The following is a 22,277-nucleotide window of genomic DNA, read 5'->3' on the forward strand; positions in this document are numbered from 1 at the left end:
ACATTAAGTCACTAACCTATACTCCCTCCCTAGGGAGAGCATTACACTAGGGTCTGAATACCAGGAGATGGAGATCACCGGGAGTCTTCTGAGAATCTGCCTACCACATATGGTGTTGGTCATTATCTTATCCCACCAAAGAGCTGTGTTTCTTGTCTTCTCCTACTGACCTTATCACCCATTCCCAACTTCTGGGCTGTATCTGTTTTGTTGTCTGACTGAGAGTAGGCAGGTCTGCATGCAGATCCCAAAGTTACCCCTGGAGAATGAAACCAAAGGGGCGTAAAAGAGGAGGTGTGCAAGGGCCCACACAGAGGTGAAGCAGGTAGCTGTGTCAGAGAGAGCTGAGACTAGGGAACGCTGTGGAAATGGAAAGAGGAGATGTCCTGAAAGAACAGTATATCCGTGGCAGATTGTTTTCAAGTAGAAGGGTTTTAACTTTGATCTCAAGGGGCTGCCACTGTCTAAAGAATTTGCTGTAAAGACTTTCATAAGTTAAGGCAGAGGTTTTCAACCAGTACGCTGTTCCCCCGGGGCTTTGGGGATGGGGGTGACCTGGGCCACTAGGCATGTTGTCTTCAACCCTGCGCAGTCTCATCCAGGGCTCCTGGTCCTCTCCACTTGCCCCAGCGTGTAGTGGGAATCATTTCTCTGCGCATCGTGACACGAAAAGACTGGGAAGCACAGAATTAAGGGGTCTCACTGTGCTGGGCGGGCCTTCCAGGAGAGAACAGGCCTTGAGACCTGGTGCCTTGGTTTCTCCCTCGAGTGTGGCAGGTGGATCCTGTTCTTAATGCTCCCATCTCAACCTCCTTCTTGCTGCTGGTGACGTTTTCTTTTCCATCACAGATGTTATCCATTATTGATGAGACATGGAGAAGGTGCTAGTGAATAATTAAGCAAGTTTCAGGTGCAGAGTGAGCATTAAAGGGAAGAAAGAATGAAAACAAAAGAGCCAGGAAAAGAATTCTGAGTTCTGTTGTACCCATAGGATGCCACACGTAGATGCATTCTGTAACTTTCCAGAGGGCCTAGCAGTTGTCTTTTGAGTCTGTCTGTGGATTTCAAGTCTTATATATGCTGGTTGTTCCCTGGCTAATAACTGAAAAGGTTACAAGCTATCCTCAGCAGCAGTGAAGATTCTAACCAACTTTAGCTGCCCTGTCCTGGGTGGTTCATAAATCTAAACCATGCAATTTGCAAGAGCACCTAGTGGGGAAAATGGCTTCGCAGTGAACCAGGAGAGTTAAGTGGTAGGGAGTGTTCAGTCTGGACACTTAAGAATCAACACCCAAGGATTTTCTCTCTTTTAAATAATTAATGGAAAGAAGAAAGTGTTTCTGAGAGATGCCTGGGGCTGTAAACTAGGAAGAAATACCTCCTGTAGTGCTCCATTTTGAAGGGCTTTCTAGAATGCGGGCTGATAGCTACCAGACCTGCATCATACTGATCCAGATTATGGTTGGTGCAATTTGGCTGCCAGCAAGAGTGGTCAGAAACACCAGGACAACAAGGAGGGAAAGGGCAGTACCCGAGAACGCTCTCACTCTTGTCCTGTTTTCCACTTTGGCCTACAGAACTTGTCCATAGCACAGGAGCCTCTCAGCATGGGAAGATTTTCCAGCTGTGGATTGTTCAGGTCCTTTCATCTCTTTTGTCTACCTTTTGTCCCTGTCACAGTACTGTAACTAAATAGGTGACCCAGAGAGAGACCCTCTCGCATGTCTGATAAAGGGCTTGGTGAGGAAGAAGGCTGGAGTCATCTATTCAGATGGGTGCTTTTTGTGCATCACATCCCTGGGCGTCCCCCCATTGCCGTGACTCGTTAAGAGGCAGATTTGCTCTGGGAGGTCTCTCTGCCCACCTCCTGCCTTCAGAACCACCCTGCTGCCTCTGTTTCCATGAGCTCCCTCCAGCTCAGTTCTATCCATGTTTGTCTTAACCTTTTTCTGGTCTGCTCTGGACCAACAGATATGGTCCAGCTCTTGAACCCAATCTGGGATTATCTGTTGACTTGCTTCAAAGCCTGCAGCCCTTTTCTGTGTGGGTGTAGCTGGCTTGCCAGAGCCCTTATTCAGATCGCACACGAGGCTGTCAGAGACACTCAGCAAACATGAAGAGGCATCCTATGCCCCAGAGGCCCAGGCTCTGGCTGGCCACAGTGTCCTCCAGGCTCTCACCACATGCCCAGGTGCGTTCTAACACAGGTCCTGAGAGAACCTTTTTCCCTCCCCCAATCCTGACGCCTACCTCTTCCCTCCTCATGAGCCTGGATGCTTTTTCACAGGTTCTATAAGCATAGCAGAGTTCAGAGTGTGTGAAAGTTTCTGGTGGCACCTCAGAGCCTAGTTTATTTTCCCCAGAAATAGTAGGCATCGCTGCCAGAAGAGGTGGGTCAGCCCCTTCTCAGAAATATCAGCAAATGACATCTGGCAGTGACGCACAACCGCCAGGGCCATTCAGGCAGCAAGGGGTTAATGCAGAGGGGTCGGACACCCTGGAAGGTGATCACATCTCCTGTTACCAGTTGCATGATTGACTTCGGCATCTAACACCACTGGAAACAATCCACCAAACAGGCATTGGGGTCAGGAGTTGCCTCAGCTCGCAAGTGGATGACCTAGAGCTTGCCCAGCTGCCCACACAGTACCCAGAAAGATGGAGAACTTTTGGATGTATCAACTTGAATGTCATGAAGGAGAGGTAGGTGGATCCTCAGACTTCAGAAGGACATTGCCACTCTGCTTTTGTTTCTCATCTCCTCATCCTGTCAGATTGTAAATCATTCTCTACATGTCCCTCAGCAGTAGGAGTCAGCAGAGCAGTACTAGATGGGGAGGGTGGGCACTACCCAGCACAGGAGGAAATGTCATCAGGCTTGCCTGAAGTCCAGGATGGCCAGAGAGAGACAGGTTTTTGGTCATTTAGAAAGGATGCTGTGCCCGTTGCTTTCTCCCCCATCAGCACTGTATTCTGATTCTCCATGTTCTAAAAAATGAGTTCCTTTGGGTGGTGTAGCCTCCAGTTCCATGCTCTGTGCTGTGTCTTTTGCTTTCATGATTCTAATGAAAAGGAGTTAGAGATTAGTGCCCTGACTGAGGAACTGCTTTGCTAGTCAATGAAGTAATGGGTTTAATGTACTCTTGTACAGTGTCTAGCACATACTAAGCCCTCCACAAATGGTCACTATTACCATTCTTAGTAGGTAATATATTGTTACAGCAAATCGTGTGCTCTTAGCTACATCTCTTACTGCGACTTAAAAGTGGCTTTGGTTTTTCCTCTCACTGAGCTCAGGGCTGGTGGCCTGAGAATGAAAGTGTGGGAAGACCATCAAGGGATGAATGGACTTAAATGGAGAAATGAATAAAAGGCTCCTTCATTTGTACAAGTTGTAATGAGTTTCAAATAAATACAGAGAGGTTATTTTAAAGGTGGGAGAAGATAACCCCCGTTAATAGATCAGCTTTTTCTGTTGATTAGCTGTTTCACTCTTACACTGATGACTCTGCTTTATGGCTAATTGGTTAATTATTTTGCCTTTGAGAGCATAGCTTCGAAGGTTTTAGAACCCTTTTGATGGTAATAAAATGAATTATTTGTGTGACCCCTGATGGTGAAATTGCCCTCTGTTTCAGAAGATTGCTACTGGGGGAGGCTCTCTGAGGCACTGAGTGGTCCAGGTCCTCACCTATATCTTTAACATGGGTTTAACCGACTTGGTGCTGAGAACAGGAGGGCTCTGCCTGTGGAAAAAGAGAAAACAGAAATAACAGAAATAGAATACTTTAACTGACAGTTGCCTCAAAATGTTCCAATGGTATTAATTGAACCCATTATAAATGTGTATATAAAACACTTCATTTAGCCCAGGCTATTATCATTTTAATGACATAATTATGCTCCTACAATGCCTATGATAACTTTTCTACTAAACCACATTAAGGAAATACAAATATGCATTGATAATATAGTTTGAATTGAGAGTGAATAATTATGGCTTCCTTAACCAGTTTCGATTTTTAGTAGCAAAAAATACCTTGGGGCAAGACAAAAACTAGTCATATATTTGTTTTTTTAAAAATAATTCTAATGTAGAATAAGGTTAATTTAAAACAACCTAGATCAGTGAAGGAAACAGTATACATTGATTTGAGAAAAGAGATAAAGCCAGGTAAACCAGTAAGTACAGTGGAAAAGCTATTCAAGGACACTAGAACTCGAGAAGCAAGGCTTCATTTGGTCAGACCTACTCTATATGTAAACCTAGTGTTCATTTCCTTTTTCCTCTGATACAACAAGAGAGGTGCCTAAGCATTCTTCCATTGATTTGACATATTTATTGAACTTCTGTGTGTGTATATATGTATAATGTATTGTGTGTGTGTGTGTGTGTGTGTGTGTGTGTGTGTGTGTGTGTGTGTGTGTGTGTGTGTGTTTGAGTTGGGGTCTTGCTCTGTGACCCATGCTGGAGTGTGGTGGCACGATCAAAATGATCATGGCTCACGGCAGCCTTGACATCTTTGGCTCAAGTGATCTTTCCACCTTAGCGACTTGAGTAGCTGGACACCCAGGTAATTTTTTAATTGTTTGCAGAGAGGAGGTCTCACTTTGTTGCCCAGACTGGTCTCAAACTCCTGACTCAAGCAATTTGTCCACCTTGGCCTCCCAAAGTACTGGGATTATAGGCATGAGCCAACTGCACAGTCTCCTGCTATGTATTTTACAGGGGGCTCTCTATATTAGGCACTTGGCAAGGAAACATAAATCAATCATAAATCCTGCCTCCATGGTACTTATTAAAATATTGTAATCAAAACATAATTATGGTCCTATAATATTACACTATCTTTATAAAATACAAGGGAGGCAGTAATGCAACATAAGAATAGCACAGATCAGATGCATGCATGAAAGGATGGAATTCCTTTCCTGTAAGAGACATGGGAAGACTGCATGAAAGAGGTAATATTTGAAATGGAATCGGGCCTCTGGAGCCTCATGAACGTGTAGAGTTCAGGCAAGAGCATAGACAAAAAGCAGAAACACACAGGTTATCTACTGGGAACAGAAAGTAGTTCAGTTTAGAGTGACAACAGAGAATAGAAACTAGAAAGGAAAAAAGTTATAAAGGAATTAAGACCAACCCTTGGAGTGCCTTAAGTGCCAGGATAAAGAATCTAGAACTTACAAGCAAAAAGGAATGACTAAGGATTTTTTCTTTGAGTCATGACTTGCTCAGAGCTTGTTAAAACTGTGTTTAAAATAAGAGTAAATTGGCACTTGGCGAGAGATCTCTGGTGAAGGTTCATGAGCGCTCATGCTTGGTTACTTAAAAGAAAAAAACAAACACCTTATTCTTAGTTGAGTTGTTCCACATATGCAAAAATGACTAAATAACTCAGTCCCAGATGGATTTGACAAAACCATATAATTTTTAAAGAATTATTTTCTCCTACCCTTCATTGCAGTGAATTTTTGTCACTGAGCTTCCTTGGAGGAAAAATGCCAAAATGTACTGAGACTTATGTACCATTGACTAGAGCTGACTGGGGTCTTTTACCAGGTGTCCAAATCAGCAGTGTACCAAGGTCGTGCATGAGCTGAGCTAGCAATTATCAATAAAGGAGTGTTGTATGCATGCTCTTCTCTTTTGTAAACCAATCGTTATAATAACATCACCCTCAACCCTCATATTCAGAAATGCTTTCTTGGATAGAAGTTAGTACATATGCCAGAAATTGTACACAGCAGTTGTATGTACCCCCCAGCCTTAGCCAGTAATGAACTGTTCAGTAGACCATTAAGAGTATGGGGTGTATGAATGTAGAATCTTTGTGTTATAATTTTGTAGAGCCTTGTGTTTGCTTTGTAGTTTTATCCATGAATAAAATTTTAATAAGGAAGGAAGCAAGATGAGATGAAGAAAATACCCCCATGGATGTGTGTTGTTCTTGTGAACACTTTCCCAGAGGGCTGAAATCATTTTTGAAACTGTATCATAGAAGACTTACTGATTGAGTGCTTTGTACATGCCCAGGCACTGAGCCCACTATAAGTGTGCATAATCACCAATTAATCATGTCAACCTGGAAGGTGGGTAGTAATTGTTTCCCCCATTTCTCAGGAAGGATCAGAGAGGAGGGGTCAGAGTCATGAGTGGTAGAGATAGAATTCAGACTCTGATCTGTGGAATGCTGAGTCTTGAGCATTTAACTGCTTCAATATCCTGAAACTTAAAGTTATGATTTTACTTTTTTGGCCACAATGTAAAATTAAAACATCAAAGTCCTTCTCAAGGGAGAAATGTAACTTGTTTTCCCTATAATTACACTATGTTTTTGAAAATACATCCTAATATTATAAAGCCAGATGATGGTGCCTTTAAGGACTAAACCCATTGTCTTAGGGACCGATTGAATTTTTTTTCCGACCAATGGACTTTCCAGGACCTTCAGAGTCCCAGGCACTGTGACAGGAAAGGCTTCTGTGTTGCCTCCACTGGAGTGTCCCTGCCCAGCCACTGCAGGAAACTTTTTCTCTCCTCACTCTTGTGCTCTCTGTTCATGCCTGTCGTGGCAGCTGTCATGCCACACTTAAACCACGGGGCATGGGTGTTCTAAAGAATCCTTATATACGTGTATCTCCCAAAAGATACTTAATGTTAATTCACATTTTAATAAAGGACCAAAATTTCAAAGTACATATCGGGAAGAAGAGATTCATTTGGAACTTTACCTTGAAAAACAATATTTAAATTACAAACATAAGCTTAGTTTATCGTTTGACTAACAACACCTAGGTTATAATTCCAACTACATGCAAATTCTTAGAAAAAGGTAGTATTGATTTTATATTGATATATATTTTTATTTTAAAGATGTGGGGTACAATTCAGGGTTAGGTACATAAGTGGTCATCACACAGGTGAAGTTTGGGCCTCTCATTGGTCCTTACTCCACCTGGTTTGGGATCAGGTACCCTTATTAATGTTATGTGCCCCTCCCCTTCCCTGACAGTGATCCGCTACTGCCAATCTCTTTCATGTAGTGTTATGATAAATGTTCAAGGTCCACTTATGAATGAGAATATGAGGTACTCAGTTCTTTGTTTCTGTGATAGATGACTAAGTATGATAGATTCTAAACCCATCCAAGTTGCTGTGAAGTTCATAATTTTGTCCTTTTTTGTTTCTGCATAGATTTTATATTGATTTAGTGCTGATTTTTATAATTTTTTTTCAAAAAAATTCTTTGACTCACAATAGAATAGCCTTCTTCAGTTCACATGTGACTCCTGCAACAAGATCAGAAAGGATCATTTCAATCATAAAGAGAACCATTTCAGCAAACATATTTAATGGCTGATTCAATTTTCCTAAGGGACTCTCTTAATTACTTGATATTCCAACCATTTTATTTCCGGGCACCTCAAACATTGCCATTCTTTCCATTTGTTGCTTCTTAGCTAACTGGGGTAACTTTGGCAACTCCTCCGTTGTCAATAGCTGGCTTGAACAATTATCCAACTTTGCCTTCTTCAACTTCATGCAATTCTGCCATCTATCTCTTTGCTTTTGGAATATTTTCAACTGTCTGCACTACAGTTACTGTTTATGTTTTTGTTTTTGTTTTGTTTTGGCTGTGACAGGAAGGGCTTCTGTGTTGCCTCCACTGGAGTGTCCCTGCCCCAGCCGCTACAGAAAGCTTTTTCTCTCCTCACTCTTGTGCTCTCTGTTCATGCCTGTCTTGGCAACTGTCATGCCACACTTAAACCACGGGGCATGAGTGTCCTAAAGAATCCTTATATACATGTATCTCCCAAAAGATACTTAACATTAATTCAACTTTTAATAAAGGACCAAAATTTCAAAGTACATATGGTCCCAATAGGCAACAGAAGACCAGCTGACAAAGATGTGAACCAGATAGAGATGCTAGTGTTTGAGGAGGAGGGTGGTTCAGGTGAACACTGTCATTGTGTCTTGGTCCACTTTCTGTTGCTGAGACTGGGTAATTTATTTAAAAAAGAAATGCATTTCTTATAGATCTAGAGGCTGAGAAGTCCAAGATCAAGGAGATGCATGTGGTGAGAGCCTTCTTGTGGGGTGGACTTGATGAGGGAGTTCACAAGAGACAGCCAAATGGGTTTTTGTAACAGACCCACTCTCATGATAACTCACTCCCCCAGTAGCCCATTAATTCACGTATGGATAAATCCATTCACAAGGGCAGAGAACTCGTGACCCAGTCACCTCCCAAAGGTTTCCCTTCTCAACACTGCTGTATTGGGGAACAAGTTTGTAACACATACATTTTGGGGGACACACTCAAACTATAGCACAGTATAAGTAGTTGGCTCATTTGTGATTGTTTCTGTGGCATTACAACTTTTATTTTCTTGCAGGGACTCAGACAATGAGCACTACTTTGGAGAATGCCATGTGGATAGACCAGGAGCTCTTTGGGAATAGGCAGGGATCTGGGCTTACTCAAACATGCCAGCACTTTAGTGTTGAGTAATTGAATGCATATTACAGGTGCAACTCACTTTCTGTTTGTCTCTTTACAAGATTTTCTCAAAGAGTCTTTCAGGATTTCTGTATACTTCTCCAAGTCATGGCTTTGCTCTCCAAAATCCTGCCTCAGTTCTTAGGCCTAGGCCTTTCTGAAAAGAACAATGTTCATTGTCCATTTGGAAAGAGTTAGGGTGTTTGTTTTTTTTAATTTTAATTTTTTTGTTATAAAGATGGGTACAATTCAGGGTTAGGTGTACAAACGTTGAGTATGCAGGTACCCTTGTTGATGAGGTATGCCCCTCCCTCCCCTAGCAGTTTCCCTCTACTGCCAATCCCGCCCCCCTCCCCTGACAGTTTCCCACTACTGCCAATTTCTTTCTTATAGTATTATAATTGTTCAAGGTCTGCTTATGAGTGAGAACATATGGTATTCTGTTCTTTGTTTCTGCGATAGATCACTGTGTATGAGTCAGAGGGTTTTTTATGTCCATTTTGGAGGTGTTCTTATTATCATCCCATCAGCTTTTCCAAATTATCATCTTCTCTTCCTGCAGATTTCCTAAGAGTGAGAACAGCAACTCAGTCCCTCAATCCTTTAGATCTAGTTCAACTCAGGGAATAATTATGAAGAACCTATATTGGGCTGCTCCAATGAGGACAACAGGCCAATGACTCACCAAATAAAAACCCCCTCCTGAGGCAGAGAGTAGGCACTGTAGCTGTTGGTAACACCCTGTGTTAGCCTCAGTAGACTCCAGCCACTGATGCCTGCCAGATTCCTCAGCCTCATTTCTCTCTGTTGTTGTTCCTCCTGCCCACCTCTGTTTCCAGTATCTTCCCCATCCCTTTCCTAGCCCATCTATGCCATGAATACCACACATACAGGGTTCAGCTGAAGCATTATCTTCCCCAGCAAGCATTGCCTGATACACACCCCTTCCCTTCTGCAGAATTGATCATGCCCCTCTGTGTCCCCACTGTCCAGATTAATATCCTAGTTACTTGCCATGGCCCTGCCTTTACATATCTGCCTTCTCCCAGTTTCTGAAAACATGTCTCCTTCCTCTTTGTTTCCTGGGCCAGTGTTAGGAACTCTGATAGGCACTGGGATGTCTGTCAAAGGAATAAATGAGTAATAATTATTTGTGTGCTGCTTTTCTCCCCTACAAGCATAGCCTGAAGGTTCCTGGAGCTATTTGTCTGTCTCATTCCTACCACTGGTAGTGCAGTGTTCAATCCTAGGAGATGTTCTATCAGAGTTAAAACAAATTATTGACTTTCGTTTGCATCCTGAGGCTACCTCTGGTTCCAGTGCCAGTGGATGGTTCAACATGTTTCTTGTCTTGGCATTGGGGAACCTAAGGCTTGAAGCTAAGGGCTCTGCCTGGTGGAATTGCAGAGCTGTAGTGGTAAAATTCAGATAATAGTTGTGGAGAATCTGCTAGAACATAATCTGCAGAAGATGAGTTGTTAGTTTAAGGAAATTTCTTGTATTTGTGTAGAACAGGGAGTCATTGGCGAGTCACCTCTGAGCACTACATCCTAGATAGACATCGGCATTCAGTACTTACCTTTATGAATTCCTGACCCCACATTTGCTTCCCACCCTCATAAACGACCTCATTTGCTTAAAATTGAATATCCATCCAGTAGCCCAGAAGGCATGAGACTCCAGACAGAGAAATATGTGATAATAATTTTGATTTTCTCTGTTGCATTTCATTGGCTAAATTTTGCCTCCAACATGTTCTTTGAAAGTAAAAAGTATTATGTAACTTTGGGTTTTTTCTTCCACTTTTAAGAGTATATCGAGTTAGAAGTTGAAAGTAAGGGGGGAAAGCAGGCATTTGAAGTGAGTTTAGTATTAACACCATTGCTTAGGCTTCATGCACTGTGTCTACTTTGAAGGTGTGTGTCCATTCTTGGCATTTCAACAATGGTATGGCAATGTGTAGGCTTCCACCAGAATGGGCTCCTCCCTCATCTTGGGACAGCTTTCTGCTTCAAAAGAGCTTTACTGAAGCCCAAGTGAGAGTCTTCATCAGCAAAAACCATTTCTCTAATTCAAAATGCAGGGTGAATTTTTTTTTTTTTTTGAGTTGGAGTCTCACTCTGTCGCCCAGACTGGAGTGCAGTGGCTGCTCCTGGTCACCGCAGCCTCTACCTGCTGGGCTCCGGCGATCCTTCCACCTCAGCCTTTCAAGTAGCCGGAATTACGGGCCTGCGCTTCCACGCCCAGCCGATTTTTTGATTTACTGTAGAGATGAGGTCTTGCTGCCCAGGCAGGTCTCGAACCCGCGGGCTCAGGCAGTCCACTCACCTCAGCCTCCCAAAGGCGCGGGATTACAGGCTGAGCCAACGAGCCCGGCTTGTGGTGAATGTTTTGCCCACAGCAATGAAGGAATGCTCTATCAGAAAATAGCTCCCCATCAAACACTCAAAAATAACCAAAGAAAGAAGTGGGTGTGTCTGTAACATACCTGCTTCCATGCAATTGGCGAATGTAAAGCTAGAACTACATTGAAATCATTTATTCAGTAAACATTTACTGCCTACTGCTTACGAGACTCAAGGCTAGGCGCTTGAATGATGAAGATGAATGAAACAAGAGGTCCCTACCTCCTGGTAGCTGTTGGGAGAGGAGGAACATATACACGAACAGATAATGGTGCAACACAGCACATGCCATAAGGGAGAAATGTACTGTAAGTCTGAGGAAGCTTCAGTGAGATGGCTGCTTTTGAATTGAACAGTGAACTTAGGAGAGAATGAGTGGGAACTCTCTAGGTGGAGGTCATTAATTGCACACGCAAACAGAAGGAATCTCAAATGAGCTCATGCATGTGCAACAGGTATCTGAGGGGGAGTGGTCCCCGATGAGGTTGATGTGGGTCCCACAAGAGCCTCTGTGAGGATAGCACCCCCTGAAGACTCACTTGTGCCTCCTCCCCCGTGTTCCATAGTGGGCACCCACCCAGAGGAATCCAAGCTCCCTCTTCCACATCCCTGCTCACCATCCAGATAACCTGTCTTCTCACATCATCCTGAGATCATCTGGTACCCACATATTGTAAGGAATTTATTTTTAGAAGATTTGGAGCAAAAGAGAACAATATGGAAATAGGAAATCTGAGACTCTCTGGGGGATTTTTTTTTAATGAAGGTGTTATACAGCCCTCAAACCAAGCAATTAAAGAAAACCCAGCTGCACTAGCTTCCCCAGGGGCTAGACCCTTAAAATCTTTGTGACAGAAAATTACCTAGGGGGGAAAAAATAGAGTCATAAACATCTGAGGAATCTTTTCAAATTTGAAAAACTGGGGAAATTTCAAGGCATTAAATTCCCATAAAGACTTCACTACATAGAGCTAAATCAGCAAGTACCCACCAACTCTCTTGGGTGCCTAATGAAAGATTCTGTTTCTTTTTAAAGGCATGCAGGGCTACTTTATTGCAGCCGGGGGCTGTAGGGCTTAGGTGTTTATGTCTGCTGTTACCCTGTGCCTGTTCTCTTGGCTTTACTGCAGAACATCTGGTTTCTGCATGTATTTAAGGGACTCATTGGTCCTAACCTCTCTGTCTAGATTCAGGTATATGGCGTCACAGGAAAGAAATCCAAGCCTCACAGCTGTAGGCTGAGATCACATAACTTCTTAGTCTGAATGTCAGTGAATTTCACTGCATCATCTTTATATTTATTTGGTGCCCTCTCTATATCCTTTAACTCAGACTCTTTGGAAAAGACTTATTTTCTTAAAATTTCACACTGTGGTCACGGAGTTTCCCCTTGTCTTCCACCACCTCAGCACCACTACTGTGTGAAACATTCTTCCTTTCTATGCAGATATTTAACTGTTGTCTTTGTGCCTCAGCTTCCCCAAGGGGGGCAGTCTCCAGAGATCAGACATGGGTTCAAGCAAGACTAGTGTTACTTTGCCTTCTTTACCCAGGACTCCCCTCCTGATGCTTCAGGGAGAATACATCTTTGTGTGGTTTCTTTCTGTGTTTCATGCCTTTTGTCAAACATCACCAACAGACTGTGAGGCACTGCAGCCTTACTCTCAAAGGACAGAATTCGTACACATCCATTTGACTTACCTGAAGATGCCCTTCATCTCCCAAGATTTCGGGAGCATACAGCAATGTTTGGGTGTAACCAAGCCTGTAACCATCCCATCTCTGTGCTTGCTTGCTTGCTTGCTGTATTTGGTCATTCGTTCAGCAGATACTTATGTAGCACCTCCTGTGTACCCCAACCTGGGAGCTTCACGTGTGCTTCTAAGCAGGGCCTGCCTGCATAAGGAACCGGGCCCCATTGACTGAGACAGTACTGTACCTAACAGTGACCATTTTCCCTGAATCTATTTTTCTAGGCCTTATTTTCAAACATAGTATTTGACAAGGGATTTTTGAACTGTTCTAAGTACATCCAAGATAATGTTTGGATCCTGAAATGTCTCTGAATTTTCAATGGCCTGTGGATTAAATCAGAAAAAATATTTGAATCTGAACTAACTAGGAAAATACACATGGTGTGGTTCCTGGTCATCAAAATTAGTCTCAGCTGCCTCTTTAAAAATACATGTTTTAATTTTTATTTTTCACTCAGATCACCTTAGGCCAGTGATTTTACAAGACATTTGGTATCCTAAATGTTTTTTTATCCTTCAGTAAGAAAAAAGTTTTAAAAGCATATTTATGTAATACGCTTAGCTCTGTTCTTTTAGGACTTTAAGTATGGTATTCAACTTTTTCTATATTTTCTTTCAACAGTTGGCCTAAGGGGGAAAAAGACCCAGAGCTATAAAAGGTCCTTTTAAACCATGGCAGGAATTGAGAAAGAAAGCTTGAAAACCACAGGTGCTTTATATACAGTTGGAAGTACCTTTCCAAAGAGACTTTTTCCCGTGGAAATGTCCATTCAGTTGTGCTTTACTTTGTTCCTCTCTCCCTGCTCCTCTCCTCCAGCCAGGCGTCTGCCGAATCCCTCAGGTTCTCACTGTGCTTATCTTCTTGCTGTGTTCTAGTCTCCATCTCCTGGCAGCTCGTCACCCCTGGGTGCAGAGTCATCGAGTACACCCCTTCACTCCAGCGACCCTGCAGAAACTTCCACAAATAAAGAGGTAGGACACCATTTCATCTCTAAAGCCATCAGCCCGTTTTCCTTTATTCTAATGCTGCTCTCTGCCTCCTAACCCAACCCCCCTACAGAGCTCCTGACCGGCCTTACCCTGGGGAGAACAATTCTAATTTCTCCTCTCCAGTGTGCAATTTGTCTGTGAAAGCCATGCTGTTTAACTTGGCAGTCACTGGCTATAGGCGTCTCATTAAAGAATACAATGAAAAATTCACTTCCTTAGGCCTGCTAGCTACATTTCAAGTGCTCCGTAGCTGCCTATGACTAGTGGCTACTATATTAGAAAGGGCAGATTGCAAAACATTTGCATCATTGCAGAAAGTGCTATTGGACAATGCTGCATGCCAGATGACCAAACACTTTGTGTACCAGCATCCTTCCTCATGGCATCACACACCTTCTGATGCCATGGAATTGTAATTGCCGTGTGCTCTGAGAAATGGGTTGGTTTCTTAAATATCCAAGTATTTCAGGTCCAAGTGCGATATCTTTCATAAGAACAGGATGTCCACACGTCCTGGTTTAGCTGGGGCATGGGTTCCAATTCACACCCCTTGTCCAAGCAGCCCACCTGCCGAGTGCCCTTCTCACTTTCCACAGTAGTGCTGTCTATCCTTGAGAACTTTCCGTGATGATGGAAACATCCACTTCTTCACTGTCCAGTGCGATAGTCACTAGCATCAGGTACCCGTCAAGCCCTGGAAATGTGGCCACTGGGACTGAGGAATTGAATTTTACATTTTATCCCATTTTGACTAACTTAACTAACCACATGTGGCTGTGGATTACTGGACAGTACAGCTCTAAAGTATCCCTTTGAACAACGAATCCTATGGTCACCCTGCTTATGATGGGGAGTGTTTCAATGAGAAGATACTGCATGCTGCTACTGAGGTATCTGGGTTTAGAAAAGGAGGTGTTTTTTCCAGAGGGGAGCCACTGCCTTCTCCTGTACCCAGAGTCCTCTACACTTGCCTAACCGTCACCCACACCTATTTCTGAACCATCATCAGGGAAATATTGGCCTGTACCTTGATCTGTGTGTAGGCTCAGCTTGCTCTCAGTATAGACACTCCTCAATCAACACTGAGGAGATGGTTAAAGAGGTAAACCACATAATGAATGACAGGCTCATTTTCCCTCTTGTTACTGATAATGATGTTAAATGCAATGGAAGAAAACAATCTCTCTTTTAACCTAAGTGACAGATCCCTTCTTCAAGGAGTCTTAGTTAAATTTTACCTTAAAGTATCATTGAATGCACATATATTTGCCATTAAATATTTATGTAAAAGAGAAGTATATTTTTTAAATTAATCTGTTCTTATTAAATCAAACAAATAGAGAAATCTTCTCTGAATTGACACCAGCATTTGAATTTAGACTAGAAATATATGTTGACCTCCTCTGGACTTGATTCTCACTCCCTTGGCCATTGGAGCAGGAATGACAGGGTCACCATTTCAGCTGGTCCTCCCATTCCACAGCTTGCTTCATTCTTTACTTATAGCACATGGAAGGGTGAGAACAAATAGACGAAGAAAAGGACAGCTACAGTGATCATGACAGTAATGTGCGTGATCATTTCTTGAACATTTACCATGTTCCAGGAACTGGGCTGGGCAACTAGTATCTCATTTAATTCTCAAAATAAATTATGTTAGGTAGGTACTGTTATCCTCATTTGTCAGTTGAGGAAGCAGAGAGATTGAGTAACTTACCTGGGGTCACAGAGCTCACAAGTGTTCAGCTAGGATTCTACTCTAGGGCTTCTGAGGGCCCATGCTCTTAATCACTAGGATCTGGTATTCCTAGGCTAGAAAGTGCTTTCAGGTCACAGACCACATGGACAAGGCAGATTGTAAGTCATTATTCCAGTTGGCAGGCCTCCAGACTCTACACAGGTGTTAGTTTGTGTGACCCCCCCTCCACCCCAGGAAAATCCCAAACATCTTAACCTTTCGCTATTTGAATACAAGTTTATCTATCAATTCTTGAATGTTAAGGGTCAACTCATGTTCATTTCAGTCCACAAATGAAACAAAGGGCTAATCAGGCATCTGAATATTCAGCATTTGATTATGCATCAGATATAATAAGCAAGGCAAATTTGTTAGTTTATTAGTTTCTATAAGACTTGGCACACATCTCTGCATATCCTTAGAAATAATGATGAAACTCCTCTTTGTGTGCAATAATTAGAGATTCTTTCATTGCATAAAACTCTTTTCTTAAAAAAATTAACGACCCAAAGACTAAGGAAAGCTAGTCATGAGCTGATGAATAACGAATAAGTGAACTACCAAATGCCTTCTGTTGTAACACTAATAAAATGGCAGCTTTTAGAGCTATAGACTAAAGTAATTCTTTTATAGCTTCTGCTAAAATATGGACACTGTCTTTGAGATTAGCATTCAGAAAAGTATCCTAATAGCCCAAGAAAATCTGAATTGACCTCTTGGATGTACCTGGAGGCTAAGCCATTCTGATTAGACTAAGTAAACGGTCATTACCCTATAGCTACTTGGGACAAGGGCAGAGAGGTGGTTGGGAAATAATAATTTAAAAGTTTTCGGCCCTTGTGAGGAAACTAGCTTCCATCTGTATACCATGAAGTGATGAGATTTTTTTTCCTTAAACCAACCAGAGTTAGACAGATTTAGCTGTTGGCCCTCAACTGAACCTGTCTTCTCACTTGAGTAAGTGGAAAATAAAATTGGTATAAAGCACTGTTGAAATTGGAGTTCCCTTTCCTCCTGTACACATCTCCTGGCTTTCACTTGGTGTGCATTTTTCCATAACCACATTAGCAACCAGGAACCTTTCATTTCTGGTGCATGAACCCACCCTCTTTGGTGTGAGGAGTTGTTTCCTCCTAGTGAGCATATCTTCAGCAGGTTTACTGACAAGTTGTCCCATGAGGTATACTGTGCAATTAGTGTTGAATTCTTGTCATTGTCCCGAATTGAGTTAGAATCTTACAACTAGATTTCTTCAACTGCTCCCAATTGTTCACATAACAATTAACACTACTGTTTTTTGAATGCTGTGCAAGTATTAAGTAAACATCCCTTTACCATCCCCATCTTCTAAGTCAAGCACTATGTAAAGTGCTAGAATATGGAGTTGCTCCCCATGACATCCCAACCCTCACCCAGGGCCCTTTCCTCTTGTAGCCCACAAAGCACCCAGAGTTTACCATCTACTCAAGCCAAATTCTGAGGAGCTATGCAGTACTACATTTCTCTTAAAGGCATGTATTTAAATGGTCACTAAACCTGGTTGATCTTCAATAACAAAAATGTTTGCCATGCAAACCTTATCTTTTGCCTGTTTTAGGAACTCTTGTCTTTAACATTAGTTTTTCACTCTTCTAAGATGCTTCTACCACCCTGCTCCAGACATATCAGTTACAAATTCTATTACTAGTTGCAGCAGGAATGAATTTCGTTCTCTTATGTCACTCAGAGTTATATCTAGGACATCTGCTTCTGAAAGGAGCATATGGCATAAGTTTTGCCTCTCTGAGGCAGGCATTGAAGCTGCCACTAGTCAGGTTCTAGAAAGTGTCTAGCTCATCGTCTCCACTTCTGTCAGTGCTGTGAGAAGACTAGACTTTGCTCTGTGAGGTGTTACTTAATAGAAATTACAGGGTTTTTAATGTACCCCTCTGTTGTGTTTTTGTTTTAAGGTAACACACAGTGATGATTTATATAGTGGAATTTTTAACTAAAATAAATCAGCAAGAGATGAAAGTTAGAGATTTTTTAAAAATTCTAGCACACATTTATAGCACATGGAGAGATCACTATAGCAAAGACATAAAATAAAATTATCTACCAATATATAATCATATTTTTGGGGATTTACTAATCAGTTTTTCATGTAAAAACACAGATTCTTAAGAATACAAATTGTGACCTTTTATTTTTATTGCTGATTATAGATTTTGATCTGTAGGATATTTTTGAAGCTGATAGATACCTCTCTGATTGTGAAATGTAAGATTTTTCAGATTCCCTAAAAGTTGAATGGACTATTCTGGGTTTTAGGTAACCTTTACTAATAAATGCATCTGCTTATCCATACTTCACTCTCTCTAACCAAAAATGGTCGATAACTAGTTAAGAACCACCTCTTGTGATGTATTTATTTTTCATGTTGCATGGATGGTTGTGTTAATGCATATTTCATCATGCTTTGCTCTTTTTGAAACCTCTTTGTCTTAATTACAGTCAAGAAAAAGCTTGGCTTCATTTCCAACCTACGTTGAAGGTAAGAGTCAAAAAGAAAATATTGAGCACTGAGTCATTCATGAATCATTTAGCATTCTAGGCATTGAAAGCACCAAGATATAAGACAATGGTGGGGAGAAAAGGCCACAAAGTCACTTATTCATAGTGTTAATAGTCATGGGATCTTTGACTGAAGGTGCAACTGCTGGGAACCTCTCAAAAATCCTCCTCCTTGGCCAGGCATGGTGGCCCAAATCTGTAATCCCAATACTTTGGGAGGCTAATGCAAGAGAATTGCTTGAGCTCAAGAGTTTAAGACAAGCTTGGATGACATAACAAGACCTCATGTCTATTTTTTAAAAAAATTAAATCAGCTGGGCATGGTGGCTTGCAGTTGTAGTTCCAATGACTTGGGAGGCTGAGGTGAAAGGATCACCTGAATTCAGGAGGTCACAGCTGTGCTGAGCTGAGATCGTGCCACTGCACTCCAGTCTGGGTAATAGAGTGAGACCCCAACTCAAAAAAAAACCCTCCTCCAGCCTTTTCTCGTGATGTAGATGGAGACCCCGAGGCTGGCAGAGAAACCATGGACTCGACCCTGTGTTCTATAGCTTAGTAATGGCCCCATGGGACCCGAACTCTAAGTCTCCTTACTTCTAGTCCAGCACACCTCTTACATTCTTCAAAAACAATTCAAGTGGGAATGAACTTTAACTAAAGGAGAAATATTGGTCCTCTTCATAAGAAGTCCTCCCTAATAATTCCCGTCTATTGCTTGGATGAGCTAGTGATAGTAACATTTATCGAGTGCTTACTTCCTGCCAGGTACTGTTCTAAGCACTTTAATATAATAACTATTTGAAGCCTCAAATCAATCATTTGAAGTGGGTTTTACTATCATCCCCATGCTACTCATGAAAGAACTGAGGCATCAAGAGGGTGAGTCACTTGCCCGAGATAATGCAGATGGCAGTGCAGAGCCAGGCTGTGAACTGGCAGGCTGACTCCACCATTCTCCTTGGGCCCAGCATTCTCTGTGGGGCTGCCACAAAGCGTTGTGCAGGTTACTTACTGCACAAAGGCACCCAGTCAGGAGGCTGAGTGGAGCCGAAACTCAGCCTAAGCTCTGCATCCGAGCTTGAGGTCATGCTACCCAAACAGGGCATCTATTCTCACTCATACAGAAGCACCCTCTGGCCAGAGGTGGCACTGATGCTCTATCAGGGCAGATTGCCATTTTCTTGAAGAAGGTTTTTCTAGAGGCTGAGAATGCCCAGACATCTCTTTAAGGTCATGTCCAGCCTTTGGATCCTGTGCTTGAACAGTCAGTGTGTCCCACTGCCTGGGAGTGAGTCACCAAGATGCATAAGCCTTTACCAACCGTCGGGCCTAAAGCTCAAAACAGGCTCATAATTCTAGTTACTGTCTTGAATATCCTCTAAATGTATCATTTTGCAAAGTTCTAAAATTCCATGAGACTACCCTGGGAAGTTTTCAGAAGTTTGGGAACCTCCTTCATCATACACATCCCCCAGGCCGAGAGATGGTCAGGCTGACTGAACCTGAGTGTGAGATTGTGACATGAGTGCTCACTCATCCACAGAGCAACCTGAAGGCCTTGCTGAGGGGAAAAACATGTTCCAAAAGAGTGAAACCTGCAGGTTTTATGCTTTAATTTTTAAAAACTTTAAAAATACACGACCATCAAGCCTAAAGTGAACTTATAAAATTATGACTTTTTTTTCTGGGTGGGATACAGTGACAGTGACATTCAATTATAGTCAATTTCCCCAAAGGTTAAATGGCATAAGATTATATTTCAACTTAAAATTTTGTTTAGGTTCATTGTTTTGCATTTCTTGGGCAGCTTGGCTTTTTTTTTTTTTTTTTTTTTTCTTTTTTTGATTCGGAGTCTTACTGTTGTCCAGGCTGGAGGGCAGTGGCACCATCACAACTCATCATAGCCTTGATCTCCTGGGCTCAGGTAATCCTTCTGCCTCAGCCTCCCAAGTAACTAGGATTATAGACATGCACCACCACACCTGGCTAATTTTTAAAATGTTTTTGTAGAGACAAGGTCTCACTATGTCACCTAGGCTGGTCTCAGACTCCTGGGCTCAAGCAATCCTCCTGCCTCAGCTTCCCAAAGTGCTGGGATTACAGGTGTTAGTCGCTGTGCCTGACCTGTGTGGCATTTTTTTCAATCATTTAAATACTATTTGGATTGCTTTTAAACATGTCCCCATACCCCACTGATTGCAGTGGAAAGAGATTTTTTTCAGTGAATAGAACTAAGTCATAGATGAATATATGATATTAGAAGTCCCATAGAGATGGTGGTTAACTTTTGTGTGTTTTAACATTGATTTTTTAAAAAATAGATGGAAGTTGTTTAAAAATTAGTATCCCAGATGATATCTTTCTTCTTCTTATCTGATTAGCAAAAATTTTTGTGTTTAAGTAATATTGTAAATGTATCACTGGTAACTTTTTATAGAAGACTGACAAGCTCTTCTGTTATATAAAATGTAGTGTGGGTTCACAGCTGTCCACATATTCTTTTATATGCTTTCCTATTATACAACTAAAACTGTGTATTGTAAATAGCCTGAATCCTTCTCACATCCATAAAGGTTTCAGGGCGGGACGCTGTGGCTGTTGAAGGGATGTCAGTTGCTGGTATGTAGTGGAGGCTGGCTTGCCTGTGTACCACTCAGTGTTTGTCCAGAAGTCTTGCTTGTAAGGATCGAGAATAAGACAAATAACAGACTTCCTTATTTCATTACTACAAAGATGTTTTGTGAAGGCCCTTTCTAAAACACTTTTAATTTCTTTCTCTCAACTACCACCTTAGTTTCAGAAAAATGAATTGATTATTTTAAGTCTGCCCCCTGATAAGTAGCTTATCACGGGAAGCAGCTGTGTAAGCTCAAGATGAGCTTGATGTTAAGGATAAAAAGAAAAACCATTACAGATTAGCCCTCCAAGAGGAAAAAGCAAATTGTTTCCATTTCAGGTTATCTCATTTAAGACCCTGGGGTTTCACAGTGGGTTAAATGAATATTTTAGTTCTCCCCAGATATGGCATTCACATCAAAGAAAATACAAAGGTTTCAATTACAGGTTAAAATACCTTTTTTAGTGAACCTGTTATAAAGTTATATATTAGTCCCAGATATGTTTTAATTTTTAGTAGAGTTTAAAGGTGACTGTGGTTCAAATCAGATGCCCCCATTTAAAATACTTAAAACAGGTTTGATTTCAAAGGTTGGTCAATGAGAACAGAAAATTTTGATTTTCCTTGGAATTGATCTGTGTGTGGACACAGGTCAAGAACATTCTTGCCTGTAAGGTAGCAAGATTGTCAACATGGGACCATGGCTTTGAGGTCATGTAAATCTGTCTTACATAATTGGGATACAAGGCCATTGTAGGAATCTGGACATTCCGAAATAAATATCTTCTTTTTCTGATTTATAAAGTTTGTTTCCTCCATTATAGATTAAATGGAGGAAGGAGAGGTGAATGGGTAGCAAGTCACAGGAACTGCTGTAAAATTCAGTTTTTTAATAAGACAATCATCTATCACCTAACCATTTATCCTGCAAACATCTAGTTGGTACCAACTGAATAACGGACACCGACTAAGGCATAAGAGAGTCAAAGATGGATATGACATGGTCCTTGTCCCCAAAGATCTCACAGTCTTGCAGGAGAAAAATCCCTTACCACTGAGTTTTATGTCTCATATTTAAGTAAATATTCACATTATTTCTCACAGTAAACTATTCTAAGAAACCGTGTCTTCTATTGAAAACAAGGGGTGGGTGAAGGCAGACACAGAGGCCTTAGACCAGCAGGTTGACTTGCCTGTGCAGAGGTCTCTGTACCTGGCCCCACTGTCCAGTAGTGAGGCATAGGAGAGGGGTGATATACCATCAGGAGACTGGAGGACCCCGCCCAGGATGACTTCACTCACCATGATGGCTCTGTGTGTTACAGTTCCCGGACCCTGCGATCCCGAAGACTTGATCGATGGAATCATTTTTGCCGCCAATTACCTTGGCTCCACCCAGCTGCTGTCAGACAAAACTCCCTCCAAAAATGTGCGCATGATGCAGGCCCAGGAAGCAGTAAGCAGGATCAAGGTGAGGGGGTCTGGGTATTCTGAGGGAGATGGCGGACAGATGACAGCGCCTGAGCAATTCATAGCATCGGCCCACAGCTCTGTCTAGTCCCGAGTTGGAGGAGAGTGAGCTGAGATAATCTCACAGGCAGTGCTTATTCACATGCATGGTAACTGTTCTAAACCACAAAAAGTGTCCCGGAGTCTTTATTTATAAACACTATTTAGGTTCTTCTAAATGGCCTGTCTTGAGGAAGAGTA

General features: G+C 42.0%; 1 protein-coding gene across 1 annotated transcript in view; it reads left to right on the top strand.

Moving 5' to 3' along the window:
• Positions 1-22,277, top strand: part of APBA1 (amyloid beta precursor protein binding family A member 1) — a 68,327-nt gene that overhangs the window by 13,373 nt on the left and 32,677 nt on the right. The window contains exons 3-5 of the mRNA XM_021712028.1: positions 13,546-13,641; positions 17,891-17,930; positions 21,893-22,038. Of these exons, the coding sequence (XP_021567703.1) occupies positions 13,546-13,641; positions 17,891-17,930; positions 21,893-22,038 (282 nt within the window). The remainder of the gene's footprint in view (positions 1-13,545; positions 13,642-17,890; positions 17,931-21,892; positions 22,039-22,277) is intronic.

Source organism: Carlito syrichta, unplaced genomic scaffold (assembly GCF_000164805.1).
Source record: "Carlito syrichta isolate Samal-C Ts95f unplaced genomic scaffold, Tarsius_syrichta-2.0.1 Scaffold303019, whole genome shotgun sequence".
In the NCBI taxonomy this organism is placed as follows: domain Eukaryota; kingdom Metazoa; phylum Chordata; class Mammalia; order Primates; family Tarsiidae; genus Carlito; species Carlito syrichta.